This window comes from Salmo salar, chromosome 05, assembly GCF_965601325.2.
Source record: "Salmo salar chromosome 05, fSalSal1, whole genome shotgun sequence".
NCBI classification, from domain to species: domain Eukaryota; kingdom Metazoa; phylum Chordata; class Actinopteri; order Salmoniformes; family Salmonidae; genus Salmo; species Salmo salar.
Window position 1 is genome coordinate 11,012,922 of NC_138295.1, and position 17,319 is coordinate 11,030,240.

General features: G+C 48.0%; 1 protein-coding gene across 2 annotated transcripts in view; it reads left to right on the top strand.

Moving 5' to 3' along the window:
- Window positions 1–17,319, top strand: part of LOC106604216 (glutamate receptor 3) — a 334,651-nt gene that overhangs the window by 198,182 nt on the left and 119,150 nt on the right. For both annotated transcript variants that reach the window (XM_045717884.2, XM_045717883.2), the window contains exons 5-6: window positions 10,919–10,972; window positions 15,413–15,574. In XM_045717884.2, the coding sequence (XP_045573840.1) occupies window positions 10,919–10,972; window positions 15,413–15,574 (216 nt within the window). The remainder of the gene's footprint in view (window positions 1–10,918; window positions 10,973–15,412; window positions 15,575–17,319) is intronic.

Genomic DNA, 17,319 nt, shown 5'->3' on the forward strand with positions numbered 1-17,319 from the left:
CTTACAGCCGCACGTAGATCTTCTGCACAGAGTCTGTCAAACCTGGGCCCTGACAGTAAATCTCAGTAAGACAAAAATGAGTGTGTTCCAAAAAAGGTCCAGTCGCCAAGACCACAAATACAAATTCCATCTAGACACTGTTGCCTTAGAGCACACAAAAAACTATACATAACTTGGCCTAAACATCAGCGCCACAGGTAACTTCCACAAAGCTGTGAACGATCTGAGAGACAAAGCAAGAAGGGCCTTCTATGCCATCAGAAGGAACATAAAATTCGACATACCAATTAGGATCTGGCTAAAAAAATACTTGAATAAGTTATATATCCCATTGTCCTTTATGGTTGTAAGCTCTCTGGTCCGCTCACCAACCAAGAATTCATAAAATGGGACAAACACCAAATTGAAACACCAAAATATCCTCTGTGTACAACGTAGAACACCAAATAATGCATGCAGAGCAGAATTAGGCCGATACCCGCTAATGATCAAAATCCAGAAAAGATCCGTTTAATTCTACAACCGCCTAAAATGAAGGGGTGAGTCAGAGAGAGAGAGAGAGAGAAGGAGAAGAGAGTCAGAGAGAGAGTCAGAGAAAGAGAGTTAGAGAGAGTGTGAGGGAAGAGAGTAAGATATAGAGAAGAGAGTTAGAGAGAGAGAGAGAAAGAGAGAGAGAGAAGGAGAAGAGAGTCAGAGAAAGACAGTCAGAGAAAGAGAGTCAGAGAGTCAGAGAGAGAGAGAGAGAGAGAGAGAAGGAGAAGAGAGTCAGAGAGAGAGAGTCAGAGAAAGAGAGTTGAGAGAGAGAGTGAGTGTGAGGGAAGAGAGTAAGAGAGAGAGAGAGAGAGTCAGAGAGAGTCAGATAGAGAGAGAGAGGAGAAGAGAGTCAGAGAGAGAGAGACAGAGAAAGAGAGAGTCAGAGAGAGAGTCAGAGAAAGAAGGGACGCAGCGAGAGCAGATAAGAAAATCCAAGGCTCAGTGAGTCGTAGTTAATAGTTAAAACCAAATCATGAGGGACTTTTCTTTCGGTATAATTATCCTTTATTCATTCACTGGCAAAGCTGATTAGGCTGATCACATTCATTTTGTCAGGTTATGTAGCTGTAGCTAGCTGTGTAGCAGGCTCTCTCTCTGTATTGTAAGGGTCTGTAGCTAGCTGTGTAGCAGGTCTCTCTGTATTATAAGGGTCTGTAGCTAGCTGTGTATCAGGTCTCTCTCTGTATTATAAGGGTCTGTAGCTAGCTGTGTAGCAGGTCTCTTTCTGTATTGTAAGGGTCTGTAGCTAGCTGTGTAGCAGGTCTCTCTCTGTATTGTAAGAGTCTGTAGCTAGCTGTGTAGCAGGTCTCTCTCTGTATTGTAAGGGTCTGTAGCTAGCTGTGTATCAGGTCTCTCTCTGTATTTTAAGGGTCTGTAGCTAGCTGTGTATCAGGTCTCTCTCTGTATTGTAAGGGTCTGTAGCTAGCTGTGTAGCAGGTCTCTCTCTGGTCTACTCCCAACACTCCCTGGATCATACAGTAGAAATGTAATGAATGGAATGTTACAAAGCAATATGTACAAAATGGCTTATTTAAAAAGGAAGTTTCTTCTGGTGTATCAGTTAGTCACGTCCTGGCCAGTATAAGGTTAATTGGTATTGTAGTTTGGTCAGGACGTGGCACAGGGTATTCGTTTTATGTGGTTCGGGGTGGTGTGTTTTGTTGAAAGGGCATTTGGTTTAAGTATTCCGGGGTTTTTGGGCACTGTTTGGTTTTCAGGTATTCTATGTTTAGTGTAGTATGTCTGGTTCTATGTTTGGTTGATTGGGGTTGGGACTCTCAGTTGAAGGCAGGTGTTGTCTATCTGCCTTTGATTGAGAGTCCCATATATTAGGGTGTGTTTGTGTTTGTTATTTGTGGGTGATTGTTCTGTGTTGAGCTTTATGCTTTGCCAGACTGTTTGTTGTTGTTGTTGTTGTTGTTGTTGTTGTTGTTGTTGTTGTTGTTGTTGTTGTTCGTTCGGTCTAGTGTTTTGTTATTTTGGTATTCATTTTGAAAATAAATAAACGTCAAGATGAGCCTGCACATGACCTCGGCTGCGTATTGGTCTACTTTTTCTGATGAGGACTTTTCTATTTCATCTGAAGACGAAGAATGCTGTGACAGAATCACCCACCAAACAAGGACCAAGCAGCGGAAGAGGAAGGAGCAGCGACAGGAGAGAAAAAGGGAGGAATGGACATGGGAGGACGTCCTGGACGGCAAGGGAGCCTACACCTGGGAAGAGATCCTGGCCGGAAGGGATCGCTTCCCATGGGAACAGGTGGAGGCACTCAGGAGAGTGGAGGCAGCTGGACAGAGGAACCATCGGGAACGTTACGTTGGAACACGGTTGGCTAGGAAACCCGAGAGGCAGCCCCAAGATTTTTTTGGGGGGGGGCACACATGTAGCTTGGCCAGGCCAGGGAAGAGCCGTAAGCCAGCTACCCGTGGTTATATGGAGGAGCGTATGGGGTGGAGAGCGCCATGTTTCGCTGAGGAGCGCACTATCTCACCCATACGCACGCACAGTCCGGTGCGCGTTGTTCCAGCCCCTCGCAGGTGCCGTGCTAGAGCGGGCATCCAGCCTGGTAGGAGGATGCCTGCGCAGCGCATCTGGTCGCCGGTACGCCTCCGAGGACCAGGCTACCCAACTCCCGCTCTACGCACGGCTACCATCAGGCCCCTGCACAGCCCAGTCTGCCCTGTACCAGCACCCCGCTCGTACAGGGCTACTAGTTCCATCCAGCCAAGACGGGTTGTGCAGGAGGTAAGATCAAGACCGACTGTGCGCCTCCATAGCCCTGGGTTTCCAGCTCCTGTCTCTCGTGCGGACCCGGAAGTTCGTCAACCCAGTCCGACTCGTCCTGTTCCCGCTCCCCGCACTAGCCTTCAAGTGCGTAAACCCAGCCACGCCAGTCAACAGTCGTCATCAGAGCTTCCCGCCAGTCAACAGTCGTCATCAGAGCTGCCCGCCAGTCAACAGTCGTCATCAGAGCTGCCCGCCAGTCAACAGTCGTCATCAGAGCTGCCCGCCAGTCAACAGTCGTCATCAGAGCTGCCCGCCAGTCAACAGTCGTCATCAGAGCTGCCCGCCAGTCAACAGTCGTCATCAGAGCTGCCCGCCAGTCAACAGTCGTCATCAGAGCTGCCCGCCAGTCAACAGTCGTCGGAGCTGCCCGCCAGTCAACAGTCGTCGGAGCTGCCCGCCAGTCAACAGTCGTCGGAGCTGCCCGCCAGTCAACAGTCGTCGGAGCTGCCCGCCAGTCAACAGTCGTCGGAGCTGCCTGCCAGTCAACAGTCGCCGGAGTGGCCAGACTGCCCTGAACTGCCGGAGTGGCCAGACTGCCCTGAACTGCCGGAGTGGCCAGACTGCCCTGAACTGCCGGAGTGGCCAGACTGCCCTGGACTGCCGGAGTGGCCAGACTGCCCTGAACTGCCGGAGTGGCCAGACTGCCCTGAACTGCCGGAGTGGCCAGACTGCCCTGAACTGCCGGAGTGGCCAGACTGCCCTGAACTGCCCCGAGTTGCCAGACTGCCCCGACTGTCCCGAGTTGCCAGACTGCCCCGACTGTCCCGAGTTGCCAGACTGCCCCGACTGTCCCGAGTTGCCAGACTGCCCCGACTGTCCCGAGTTGCCAGACTGCCCCGACTGTCCCGAGCTGCCAGACTGCCCCGACTGTCCCGAGCTGCCAGACTGCCCCGACTGTCCCGAGCTGCCAGACTGCCCCGACTGTCCCGAGCTGCCAGACTGCCCCGACTGTCCCGAGCTGCCAGACTGCCCCGACTGTCCCGAGCTGCCAGACTGCCCCGACAGCCTGGAACGGCCAGAGCCGGAGCCACCTCCAGAGATAGGTGGGTTGGGGAGGGGGGGTGTAGCACAGTGCCGTCGTTGACGGCAGCCACCCTCCCTTCCCTCCCTTTAGTAGGGGGGAATTTTTCTTTTTGGTGTTGCTTGGGGTTATTTTTGTTAAGGTGCTTCCGGGGTTAGCACCTTTAAGGGGGGGGGGGGGTACTGTCACGTCCTGGCCAGTATAAGGTTAATTGGTATTGTAGTTTGGTCAGGACGTGGCACAGGGTATTCGTTTTATGTGGTTCGGGGTGGTGTGTTTTGTTGAAAGGGCATTTGGTTTAAGTATTCCGGGGTTTTTGGGCACTGTTTGGTTTTCAGGTATTCTATGTTTAGTCTAGTATGTCTGGTTCTAGGTTTGGTTAATTGGGGTTGGGACTCTCAGTTGAAGGCAGGTGTTGTCTATCTGCCTTTGATTGAGAGTCCCATATATTAGGGTGTGTCTGTGTTTGTTATTTGTGGGTGATTGTTCTGTGTTGAGCTTTATGCGTTGCCAGACTGTTTGTTGTTGTTGTTGTTGTTGTTGTTGTTGTTGTTGTTGTTGTTGTTGTTCTAGTGTTTTGTTATTTTGGTATTCATTTTGAAAATAAATAAACGTCAAGATGAGCCTGCACATGACCTCGGCTGCGTATTGGTCTACTTTTTCTGATGAGGACTTTTCTATTTCATCTGAAGACGAAGAATGCTGTGACACAGTTAGAGCCTTTGTACTGTTCAAATCCATGTTCTGCCTATCCTGACAACTAGGAAGTGTGTCCACCTGCCTCATCCTGTCCACTTACCTCCAGGGCCTTGTCTGAACTCCGCCTAATTATCTCTATGTAGGGGAAACACTGGGAGGGCTGTGTTCTGTTGGTCGGGGGCCTGTTTCAGTGCCTCCAACAGTACCTCTGGGTCATTAGATTGTCGCTGTGCCCCAGCCCAAGTTTGCTGTGTCTTAGAGGTGTGTGCCAGGTCGGAAGCAGGGTGCTGGCTGCTTCTCTGGCCAGCGCTGGGGCAGGTGTAAGGAGGCCTGCAGGTCTAGTGTTGTAGCCAGCGCTGGGGCAGGTGTAAGGAGGCCTGCAGGTCTAGTGTTGTAGCCAGCGCTGGGGCAGGTGTAAGGAGGCCTGCAGGTCTAGTGTTGTAGCCAGCGCTGGGGCAGGTGTAAGGAGGCCTGCAGGTCTGGTGTTGTAGCCAGCGCTGGGGCAGGTGTAAGGAGGCCTGCAGGTCTAGTGTTGTAGCTGGGGCAGGTGTAAGGAGGCCTGCAGGTCTAGTGTTGTAGCCAGCGCTGGGGCAGGTGTAAGGAGGCCTGCAGGTCTAGTGTTGTAGCCAAGGGGATCACAGGGTGGAGGTGTGGGTGGTGGCCAAAACCTCCAGACTAGAGCCAAAGGTCAAGGACGCTCTCATTGGCACCCTATTCCCTATATAGTGCACTACTCTTGACCAGGGCCCATAGGGAATAGGGTGCACTACTTTTGACCAGGGCCCATAGGGAACAGGGTGCACTACTTTTGCTCAGGGCCCATAGGGAATAGGGTGCACTACTTTTGACCAGGGCCCATAGGGAATAGGGTGCACTACTTTTGACCAGGGCCCATAGGGAATAGGGTGCACTACTTTTGACCAGGGCCCATAGGGAATAGGGTGCACTACTTTTGACCAGGGCCCATAGGGAATAGGGTGAAACTACTTTTGACCAGGGCCCATAGGGAATAGGGTGAAACTACTTCTGACCAGGGTCCTGTTCTCTCACAACCATTTTGTGTTGGATTTTGAACTTCGGCAAAAAGAGTTGGGTCCTAAATCAGACTTTCACTACTTGATGATTTTGACAGATATTAACAATAGACATGATGAGTATCACAGTAGTATGTTTATCTCCTATTGTGCTGTTTCTGGTTCTGAATACCCAAATACCAGGCATTGTTCTGCATCAAAAAGGGGCTTAGATGGTTGGCGTGGCAGGGGGGCGTGGCATGGGGCGTGGCATGGGGCGTGACAATGGGTGTGGCAGGGGGTGTGACCGGGGGCGTGTCCGGGGGCGTGGCAATGGGTGTGGCAGGGGGTGTGGCATGGGGCGTGGCAGGGAGTGTGGCAATGGGTGTGGTCAGCCCATCGCATAGCAGAAATGTTGAGATAATTTTAGAGGCCCTCTTCTTTACGGTATGTAGGCATGACTAGTTCTGTTAAGAGATCAGAAGGACTAAAAGGAATTAAATAGTTGAGTGTTTTTTCTGAAATTGGATGAAAATCTGTTTAATAACAACACACAGCTTCAGTGATGGCTGAGTGAAGAATGCCTGGGGATGTGGGAAATGGGTGATCAGCTGTCCCTCTTAGTTCCCCCTCTCATCATGTGTCTGCTGGGAAGTGGGCTGCCTATACAATGCGTCACCAGAGAATCGACTTCTCTAAATTGAAAACATATATCATTTTCTGTCACTTGATTCTGCAGAGAGAAAATGAAAAAAGCCAGATGTAAACCACAAGAGGTTGGTTTGAATCAGTAGAAGTAAAGAACAAGCTACTTAAGGCCGGAGAAATCTACTGGCTACATTGACTGTTTGTTTAGCGAATGGGTCTGGACTCAGAACATGTTCTGACACACTAGTTCTAGCGTGGTGTCACGTCCTGGCCAGTATATAAGGTTAATTGTTTTGTAGTTTGGTCAGGGCGTGGCAGGGGGTATTTGTTTTCTGTGGTTCGGGGTGGTGTGTTTGTGTAAAGGGTGTTTAATTTAGTAATTCCGGGTTTTGGTTTATGTTTAGTATTCTATGGTTAGTCTAGGTTGTGTGTTTCTATGTTTGGTTGATTGGGGTTGGGACTCTCAGTTGAAGGCAGGTGTTGTCTATCTGCCTTTGATTGAGAGTTCCATATATTAGGGTGTGTTTGTATGTGTGATTTGTGGGTGATTATTCTGTGTATAGCCTTGTGCCTTACCAGACTGTTTATTTTGTTGATCGTTCGTGTTTTTGTGTTTTGTATGTTCGTTTTGAAAATAATTAAAAATCAAGATGAGCATTCACGTACCTGCTGCATTTTGGTCCTCATTCACCGACAACAACCGTGACAGAATCACCCACCACCAAAGGACCAAGCAGCAGAGGAAGGAGCAGACGGAGTTCGAGTTGGACTGGCGGGAGAAGTGGACTTGGGAGGAAGTTCTGGACGGGGCCGGACCCTGGCATCAGGCTGGGGATTATCGACGCCCGCAGGAGGAAATTGAGGCAGCCAAGGCAGAGAGGCGGTGGTACGAGGCCAAGTACGCGCTGAAGGAGAAGCACGAGAGGCACCCCCAAGAAAATTTTGGGGGGGGGCACACGGGTAGTTTGGCTAGGCGTAAGAAGAGCCGGAAGCCAGCTACTCGTGGTTATATGGAGGAGCGTATGGGGTGGAGAGCGCTATGTTTCGCTGAGGAGCGCACTATCTCACCCATACGCACGCACAGTCCGGTGCGCGTTATTCCAGCCCCTCGCAGGTGCCGTGCTAGAGCGGGCATCCAGCCTGGTAGGAGGATGCCTGCGCAGCGCATCTGGTCGCCGGTACGCCTCCGAGGACCAGGCTACCCAACTCCCGCTCTACGCACGGCTACCATCAGGCCCCTGCACAGCCCAGTCTGCCCTGTACGAGCACCCCGCTCGTACAGGGCTACTAGTTCCATCCAGCCAAGGCGGGTTGTGCAGGAGGTAAGATCTAGACCGGCTGTGCGCCTCCATAGCCCTGGGTTTCCAGCTCCTGTCTCTCGTGCGGACCCGGAAGTGCGTCAACCCAGTCCGACTCGTCCTGTTCCCGCTCCCCGCACTAGCCTGGAGGTGCGTGTACATAATCTGGTAATCCCAGTACCAGCACCACGCACCAGGCTACAAGTGCGTCAACCCAGCCTCGCCAGTCAACAGTCTTCATCAGAGCTGCCCGCCAGTCAACAGTCATCATCAGAGCTGCCCGCCAGTCAACAGTCATCGTCAGAGCTGCCCGCCAGTCAACAGTCATCGTCAGAGCTGCCCGCCAGTCAACAGTCATCGTCAGAGCTGCCCGCCAGTCAACAGTCATCGTCAGAGCTGCCCGCCAGTCAACAGTCATCGTCAGAGCTGCCCGCCAGTCAACAGTCATCGTCAGAGCTGCCCGCCAGTCAACAGTCATCGTCAGAGCTGCCCGCCAGTCAACAGTCATCGTCAGAGCTGCCCGCCAGTCAACAGTCATCGTCAGAGCTGCCCGCCAGTCAACAGTCGTCAGAGCTGCCCGCCAGTCAACAGTCGCCAGAGAGGTCAGACTGCGCTGAACTGCCGGAGTGGCCAGACTGCGCTGAACTGCCGGAGTGGCCAGACTGCGCTGAACTGCCGGAGTGGCCAGACTGCGCTGAACTGCCGGAGTGGCCAGACTGCGCTGAACTGCCGGAGTGGCCAGACTGCGCTGAACTGCCGGAGTGGCCAGACTGCGCTGAACTGCCGGAGTGGCCAGACTGCGCTGAACTGCCGGAGTGGCCAGACTGCCCTGAACTGCCGGAGTGGCCAGACTGCCCTGAACTGCCGGAGTGGCCAGACTGCCCTGAACTGCCGGAGTGGCCAGACTGCCCTGAACTGCCGGAGTGGCCAGACTGCCCTGAACTGCCGGAGTGGCCAGACTGCCCTGAACTGCCGGAGTGGCCAGACTGCCCTGAACTGCCGGAGTGGCCAGACTGCCCTGAACTGCCGGAGTGGCCAGACTGCCCTGAACTGCCGGAGTGGCCAGACTGCCCAGACTGTCCCGAATTGCCAGACTGCCCAGACTGTCCCGAATTGCCAGACTGCCCAGACTGTCCCGAATTGCCAGACTGCCCAGACTGTCCCGAATTGCCAGACTGCCCAGACTGTCCCGAATTGCCAGACTGCCCAGACTGTCCCGAATTGCCAGACTGCCCAGACTCTCCCGAATTGCCAGACTGCCCCGACTGCCCCCCGGCGAAGCCAGAGTGGCCCGACAGCCTGGAACGGCCGGAGCCAGAGCCACCTCCAGAAATAGGTGGGTTGGGGAGGGGGGGTGTAGCACAGTGCCGTCGTTGACGGCAGCCACCCTCCCTTCCCTCCCTTTAGAAAAGGGGACTTTTTGTTGGTGTTGCTTGGGGTTATTTTTTGTTAAGGTGCTTCTGGGGTAGCACCTTTTAGGGGGGGGTACTGTCACGTCCTGGCCAGTATATAAGGTTAATTGTTTTGTAGTTTGGTCAGGGCGTGGCAGGGGGTATTTGTTTTCTGTGGTTCGGGGTGGTGTGTTTGTGTAAAGGGTGTTTAATTTAGTAATTCCGGGTTTTGGTTTATGTTTAGTATTCTATGGTTAGTCTAGGTTGTGTGTTTCTATGTTTGGTTGATTGGGGTTGGGACTCTCAGTTGAAGGCAGGTGTTGTCTATCTGCCTTTGATTGAGAGTTCCATATATTAGGGTGTGTTTGTATGTGTGATTTGTGGGTGATTATTCTGTGTATAGCCTTGTGCCTTACCAGACTGTTTATTTTGTTGATCGTTCGTGTTTTTGTGTTTTGTATGTTCGTTTTGAAAATAATTAAAAATCAAGATGAGCATTCACGTACCTGCTGCATTTTGGTCCTCATTCACCGACAACAACTGTGACACGTGGACTCATGTTGTCGTGTGATTCCGTTGTGGAATGTGCGTTGGCGTGTTTGCAGAACGCTGATGAAAACTGAGACGTGTTTGTCAATCTCGTCATTGCATCCATCCAGACTCCGACACTGTGGCTGCCTGTGTCAGTCTGGGGGTGGGCTCTCAATCAGAAATATCAGACCTCATAATGACCATGCTGTATTCACAAATGCATTTTAGTATGGCTTGTGATTTAGAGATTACAACTGACTAGCCTGTATCATGACTGACTGGCCTGTATCATGATTGACTAGCCTGTATCATGATTGACTAGCCTGTATCATGACTGACTAGCCTGTATCATGATTGACTAGCCTGTATCATGACTGACTAGCCTGTATCATGATTGACTAGCCTGTATCATGATTGACTAGCCTGTATCATGACTGACTGGCCTGTATCATGACTGACTGGCCTGTATCATGACTGACTAGCCTGTATCATGATTGACTAGCCTGTATCATGATTGACTAGCCTGTATCATGACTGACTGGCCTGTATCATGATTGACTAGCCTGTATCATGATTGACTAGTGTTAGGGTTGAACTGGCTATTTGTATGCATAACTTATATAATATACTGGGGAAGCTATGCAAAGCACATAAACTACGAGTAAATCAACTGTTGAAGACAAGAAGAACTACAACCGGCAACAGGAAGTGCGTCACGACGCTGGGATCAGCCTGCACGCCGACGACAGGAGGAGCAAGTTTAAACCACGCTCCTCCTCCCTCTGACAGGCCAGCATTGAGCGGGAACTAACTCTGTCAGAGAATAAAAGAGAGAACAAAGGAGGTGTTGTTCTCTTCTCTGTTTTGCCCTGCGAGGTGTCACAGAGAGACCGTATACGAACGACATATTTACCACACACGTGTTTGCATTAATTAAAGTACAGCTAAATCAGAAGTTACTATGTGCTGACTAATTTGTTCTGTTACCAGAAACGAACTGTCTGACCATGCTGTATTCACAAATGCATTTTAGTATGGCTTGTGATTTAGAGATTACAACTGACTAGCCTGTATCATGACTGACTAGCCTGTATCATGATTGACTAGCCTGTATCATGATTGACTAGCCTGTATCATGACTGACTAGCCTGTATCATGACTGACTAGCCTGTATCATGACTGACTAGCCTGTATCATGACTGACTAGCCTGTATCATGACTGACTAGCCTGTATCATGATTGACTAGCCTGTATCATGACTGACTAGCCTGTATCATGATTGACTAGCCTGTATCATGATTGACTAGCTCTGGGGTGATGTTTCCCCTAGCAACAGATTTAATATGAGCCTCCCCCCAATCCTAACCTTAACCATTAGTGGAGGAAATGCTAAACTGACCCAAAATCAGCGTATAGGGGCAACTTCACCCTACACCCCATGACACAGCTCAGTCAACACTGGTTGGCTCACCTTTGTATTGATCTCTCCTACAGGTGGTCTCTCTGGGGAAGAACGCCCGTGGATACCACTACATCCTGTCTAACCTGGTGAGTCAATATACAGTACCAGTCAAAAGTTTGGGCACACCTACACCTCAAGGGTTTTTCTTAATTTTTACTGTTATCTACATTGTACATCAAAACTATGAAATAACACATATGGAATCATGTGGTAACCAAAAAAGTGGTAAATCAAAATATATTGTAGAATTAATATTCTTCAAAGTAATCACCCTTTGCCTTGATGACAGGTTTGAGCACTTGGCATTCTCTCAACCAGCTTCATGAGGAATGTTTTTCCAACAGTCTTGAAGGAGTTCCCACGTATGCTGAGCACTTGTTGGCTGCTTTTCCTTCACTCTGCGGTCCAACAAATCCCAAAACCTCTCAATTGGGTTGAGGTTGGGTGATTGTGGAGGCCAGGTCATCTGATGCAGCACTCCATCACTCTCCGTCTTGGTCAAATAGCCCTTACACAGCCTGGAGGTGTGTTGGGTCATTGTCCTGTAGAAAAACAAATGATAGTCCCACTAAGCCCAAACCAGATGGAATGGCGTATTGCCGCAGAATGCTATTGTAGCCATGCTGGTTAAGTGCCTTGGATTCTAAAAAAACCTCAAAGTGGTACCAACAAAGCTGAGGTGCAGTTAACTCTAATTAACTTATCCTTGGCAGCAGAGGTAACTCTGGGTATTCCTTTCCTGTGGCGGTCCTCATGAGAGCCAATTTCATCATAGCTTATTTGAGCTGTTCTTGCCATAATTTGGACTTGGACTTTTACCAAATAGGGATATATTCTGTATACCACCCCTACCTTGTCACAACACAACTGATTGGCTCAAACGGATTAAGAAGAAAGGAAATTCCACAAATTAACTTTTAAAAATGCATTCCAGGTGACTACCTCATGAAGCTGGTTGAGAGAGTGCCAAGAGTGTTCAAAGCTGTCATCAAGGCAAAGGGTGGCTACTTTGAAGAAACTAAAATCAAAAATATATTTTGATTTGTTTAACACTTTTCTAGTTACTACATGATTCCATATATGTTATTTCATAGTTTTGCTGTCCTCACGACTATTCTACAATGTAGAAATAGTAAAAATAAAGAAAACCCTTGAATGAGTAGGTGTGTCCAAACTTTTGTCTGGTACTGTATGCAGATGACAGTCGAAAGTTTACATACACCTTAGCCAAATACATTTATGACATTTAACCCTTGTAAAAGTGCCATGTTTTAGGTCAGTTAGGATCACCACTTTATTTTAAGAATGTGAAATGTCAGAATAATAGTAGAGAAAATAATTTATTTCAGCTTTTATTTATTTCATCACATTTCCAGTGGGTCAGAAGTTTACACACACTCAATTAGTATTTGGTAGCATTGCCTTTCAATGATTTAACTTGGGTCAAACGTTTCAGATAGACTTCCACAAGCTTCCCACAATAATTTGGGTGAAATTTGGCCCATTCCTACTGACAGAGCTGGTGTAACTGAGTCAGGTTTGTAGGCCTCCTTGCTTGCAAATGCTTTTTCAGTTCTGCCCACAAATGTTCTATAGGATTGATGTCAGGGCTTTGTGATGGCCACTCCAACACCTTGACTTTGTTGTCCTTAAGCCATTTTGCCACAACTTTGGAAGTATGCTTGGGGTCATTGTCCATTTGGAAGACTTAACTTCCTGACTGATGTCTTGAGATTCTGCTTCAATATATCCACATAATCTTCCTCCTCATGATGCCATCTATTTTGTGATGTGCACCAGTCCCTCCTGCAGCAAAGCACCCCCACAACATGTTGCTGCCACCCCCGTGCTTCACGGTTGGGATGGTGTTCTTTGGCTTGCAAGCCTCCCCCTTTTTCCTCCAAACATAATGATGGTCATTATGGCCAAACAGTTCTATTTTTGTTTCATCAGAGCAGAGGACATTTCTCCAAACAGTACGATCTTTGTCCCCATGTGCAGTTGCAAACCGTAGACTGGCTTTTTTATGGCGGTTTTGGAGCAGTGGCTTCTTCCTTGTTGAGCGGCCTTTCAGGTTATGTCGATATAGGACTCGTTTTACTGTGGATATAGATCATTTTGTGCCTGTTTCCTCCAGCATCTTCACAAGGTCCTTTTCTGTTGTTCTGGGATTGATTTGCACTTTTTGCACCAAAGTACGTTCATCTCTAGGCGACAGAACGCGTCTCCTTCCTGAGCGGTATGACGGCTGCGTGATCCCATGGTGTTTATACTTGCGTACTATTGTGTGTACAGATGAATGTGGTACGTTCAGGCATTTGGAAATTGCTCCCAATGATGAACCAGACTTGTGGAGGTCTACACTTTTTTCCTGGGGTCTTGGCTGATTTCTTTAGATTTTCCCATGATGTCAAGCAAAGATGCACTGAGTTTGAAGTTGGCCTTGAAATACATCCACTGGTACACCTCCAATTGACTCAAATGATGTCAATTAGCCTATCAGAAGCTTCTAAAGCCATGACATCATTTTCTGGAATTTTCCAAGCTGTTTAAAGGCACAGTCAACTTGGTGTATGTACACTTCTGACCCACTGGAATTGTGATACTGTGAATTATAAGTGAAACAATCTGTCTGTAAACAATTGATGGAAAAATTACTTGTGTCATGCACAAAGTAGATGTCCTAACCGACTTGCCAAAACTATAGTTTGTTAACAAGAAATTGGTGGAGTGATTGAAAAACAAATTTTAATGATTCCAACCTAAGTGTATGTAAACTTCTGACTTCAACTGTATATATATATATATATATATATATATACACATTCAACTGTATATATGTATATATATATATATATATATATATATATATATACATACACTCTGTATTCCGACATTGCTTTTTCCTAATATTTCTATATATCATTATTCCATTATTTTACTTTATAGATATTTGGGTATTGATAAATATTACTGCAGTGACAGAGCTAGGAACACTAGCATTTCTCTACACTCTCAATAACATCTGCTAAATTCCTAGAAACAGTAGGGCAACCTTTCTCAATATTTCCTTGATTCCTTGCCTCCTATTTCCTTGCCTCCATCTCAAAACGCATTGGAGAAGAACGTCATAGGGGAGGGACATAGTGACATCTAGTTTTCATTACAGTACTTTTCAACCATTTGGATATAGTGTCTGATCTGCTGTCATCAGAGGGATAAAGTGGAAACTTGTAGTTTCAGGTTGACTCCTGTATTATTAAGATGAGAGCATGGGCCAGCCCTCTCCTCTCCTTTCCTCTCCCCTCTCATTCCCCTCCACTCTCCTCTCCTCTCCTCTCCTCTCCTCTCCTCTCCTCTCCTCTCCTCTCCTCTCCTCTCCTCTCCTCTCCTCTCCTCTCCTCTCCTCTCCTCTCCTCTCCTCTCCTCTCCTCTCTTCTCCTGTCCTGTTGTTCTCTCTCCACTGTGTCTCTGACTTTAAAAGCCCCCATTATGCATAAGTCACGGACACATGCCCTTGTACTCCATAACACGACGCTGTACTCTGAAACTAGCAATTTGACCATGAAAAGAAAGCTCACTCTGACATGACTCCAGGAGGCACCGTGTAATTTGACGGCAGTTGGAGCCGCCGGCTTGTCAGAATACATTACAATACGTTTGATTCTCAGGGCGGACGGACTGAGCCGTCAACCAGGGGAAAGCGTGTTGTTGTGTTGTTGTACCATATCTTAATTCCGTTGCGCAGTACTGTATGTAGAAGAGACACTGTTCACATCATCTTGACAAAGAAACATAGGCCTCCATTTTATTATGGCTGAAAATAAAATGTTATTCCTTTCTGTGACTATTGACTACCTTGTAGGGTCTAATACTCTTCACTGAGTTAAATTGAGTAGCTAGATTTATGACATCCTTCCTCGTGCAACATTCAGGGAGGAGGTTTGCAAATCCCAAAACACACTTTTAAGGTGATTCCTTTAACATTTTCTTGGAAACTTTATGCTTTTGGACCCTGAATTCCCTCTGTTTCTCTGTCTCTATCTCTCTCTCTGTTTCTCTCTCTGTTTCTCTCCCTCTGTTTCTCTCTCTGTCTCTCTCCCTCTGTCTCTCTCCCTCTGTCCCTTTCCCTCTCTCCCTTTATTTCTCTGTCCCTCTGTCTCTCTCACTCTGTTTCTCTCTTTGTCTCTCGCCCTCTGTTTCTCTGTCTCTCACCCTCTGTTTCTCTCCCTCTGTCCCTTTCCCTCTCTTCCTCTATTTCTCTCTCCCTCTGTCCCTCTGTCTCTCTCACTCTGTTTCTCTCTTTGTCTCTCGCCCTCTGTTTCTCTCTTTGTCTCTCTACCTCTCTTTGTCTCTCTGTCTGTCTCTCTCCCTCTGTCTCTCTGTTTCTCTCTCTGTCTCTCCCCCTGCCTCTCTCCGTCCATCCCTTCCCCCTCTCTCTCTGTCTCTCCCCCTGCCTCTCTCCCTCCATCCTTCTCTCCCTGTCTCCATCCATCCATCCCTCCCTCCTCTCTCTCTGATCTTAGGGTTTCTCCAATGTGAGCTTGGACAAGGTCTTCCTAGGCGGGGCCAACATATCAGGCTTCCAGATAGTGAGCCCTGAGAACCCCATCGTTCAGCAGTTCCTACAGCGCTGGGAGAGACTGGATGAAAGGGAATTCCCAGAGGCCAAGAACACCCCGCTCAAGGTATCTACTGCAGACTACAGAACAGCAGCCAAGGCTTTCATGATGTACTGTTATGTATGCAAAACTGAATGTATCCATCTCTTCTTTTGGATAGAGAGCTCTCCCTCCTGTCCTCCTCTCAGCCTCTGTCACTCTCGCATTCTCTTTCTTCTCACATTCCTTTCTCACTTTCGTTTCCTCTCCTTCTCCTCTCATCTCACTTTCGTATCCTCTCCTTCTCCTCTCATCTCACTTTCGTATCCTCTCCTTCTCCTCTCTTCTCACTTTCGTTTCCTCTCCTTCTCCTCTCTTCTCACTTTCGTTTCCTCTCCTTCTCCTCTCTTCTCACTTTCATTTCCTCTCCTTCTCCTCTCTTCTCACTTTCGTTTCCTCTCCTTCTCCCCTCATCTCACTTTCGTTTCCTCTCCTTCTCCTCTCATCTCACTTTCGTATCCTCTCCTTCTCCTCTCATCTCACTTTCGTTTCCTCTCCTTCTCCTCTCATCTCACTTTCGTTTCCTCTCCTTCTCCTCTCATCTCACTTTCGTTTCCTCTCCTTCTCCTCTCTTCTCGCTTCTTCTCCTCTCAGTATGTCACTCCCATTCTCTTTCTTTTTTCATTTCTCTCCTTCCCTTCCCCAACGATGGATATATTGATAGGCAGATGTGAAGCAAGGTTATAGCACAGCTTCAATGTACATCTAATTAAACAATGATCAAGGAAGAAATGGGTTTAAAATTACACTTAATTGTCCCCCATGATGAAATCGGGGAAGGAACTGTGGAACTGTCTCTGTCCGTTAGCACATTTGTACGTTAGTCACACGCAACATCACAGACAGCACTGGCCCGATTTTGACAAAACTTGGGTGAATGATGCGTCTTGTCATAGAGAACTGGTATTTACAAAAACACACTGATTGTCCCAAGGAGTGCGCTATAGAAATTCACTAAAATGTATATATCAAATCAAATTATATTTGTCAGATGCTTTGTAGCTTTGTAGTAACCGAAAGGTTGCAAGTTCAAATCCCCGAGCTGACATGATACAAATCTATCCTTCTGCCTCTGAACAAGGCACTGTTTCTAGGCCGTCATTGAAAATAAGAATTTGTTCTTAACTGACTTGCCTAGTTAAATAAAGGTTAAATAAAAAGATAAGATAAAAAATCCAATACAAACTGAACAAGTAACACGAGGAATAAATACACAGTGAAACAAATAACAAGTCAAAATGAAATGGCTATCTATAGGAAGTAGAAAATAACATGTCTATATATAGGAAGAAGTAAATAACATTACAGACGGTAGGCAATTAAGGTCACAGTTATGAAAACTTAGGAGAGACCTTTCTACAGACTGAAAAACACCAAAAGAAATATGCCCAAGGTCCTTGCTCGTCTGTGTGAACGTGCCGTAGGCATGCTGCAAGGAGGCATGAGGACTACAGATGTGGCCAGGAAGTAGAAAGTAGAAAATATCATGTATATATGTCCGTACTGTGAGACGCCTAAGCGCTACAGGGAGACAGGACAGACAGCTGATCGCCCTCGCAGTGGCAGACTGTAACAACACGTGGATCGGTACATCTGAACATCACACCTGTGGGACAGGTACAGGATGGCAACAAGAACTGCCCGAGTTACACCAGGAATGCACAATCCCTCCTTCAGTGCTCAGACTGTCCTCTATAGGCTGAGAGAGGCTGGTCTGAGAACTGTAAGGCAGTTCCTAACCGGACAATCACCAGCACAAACCCACCGTCGCT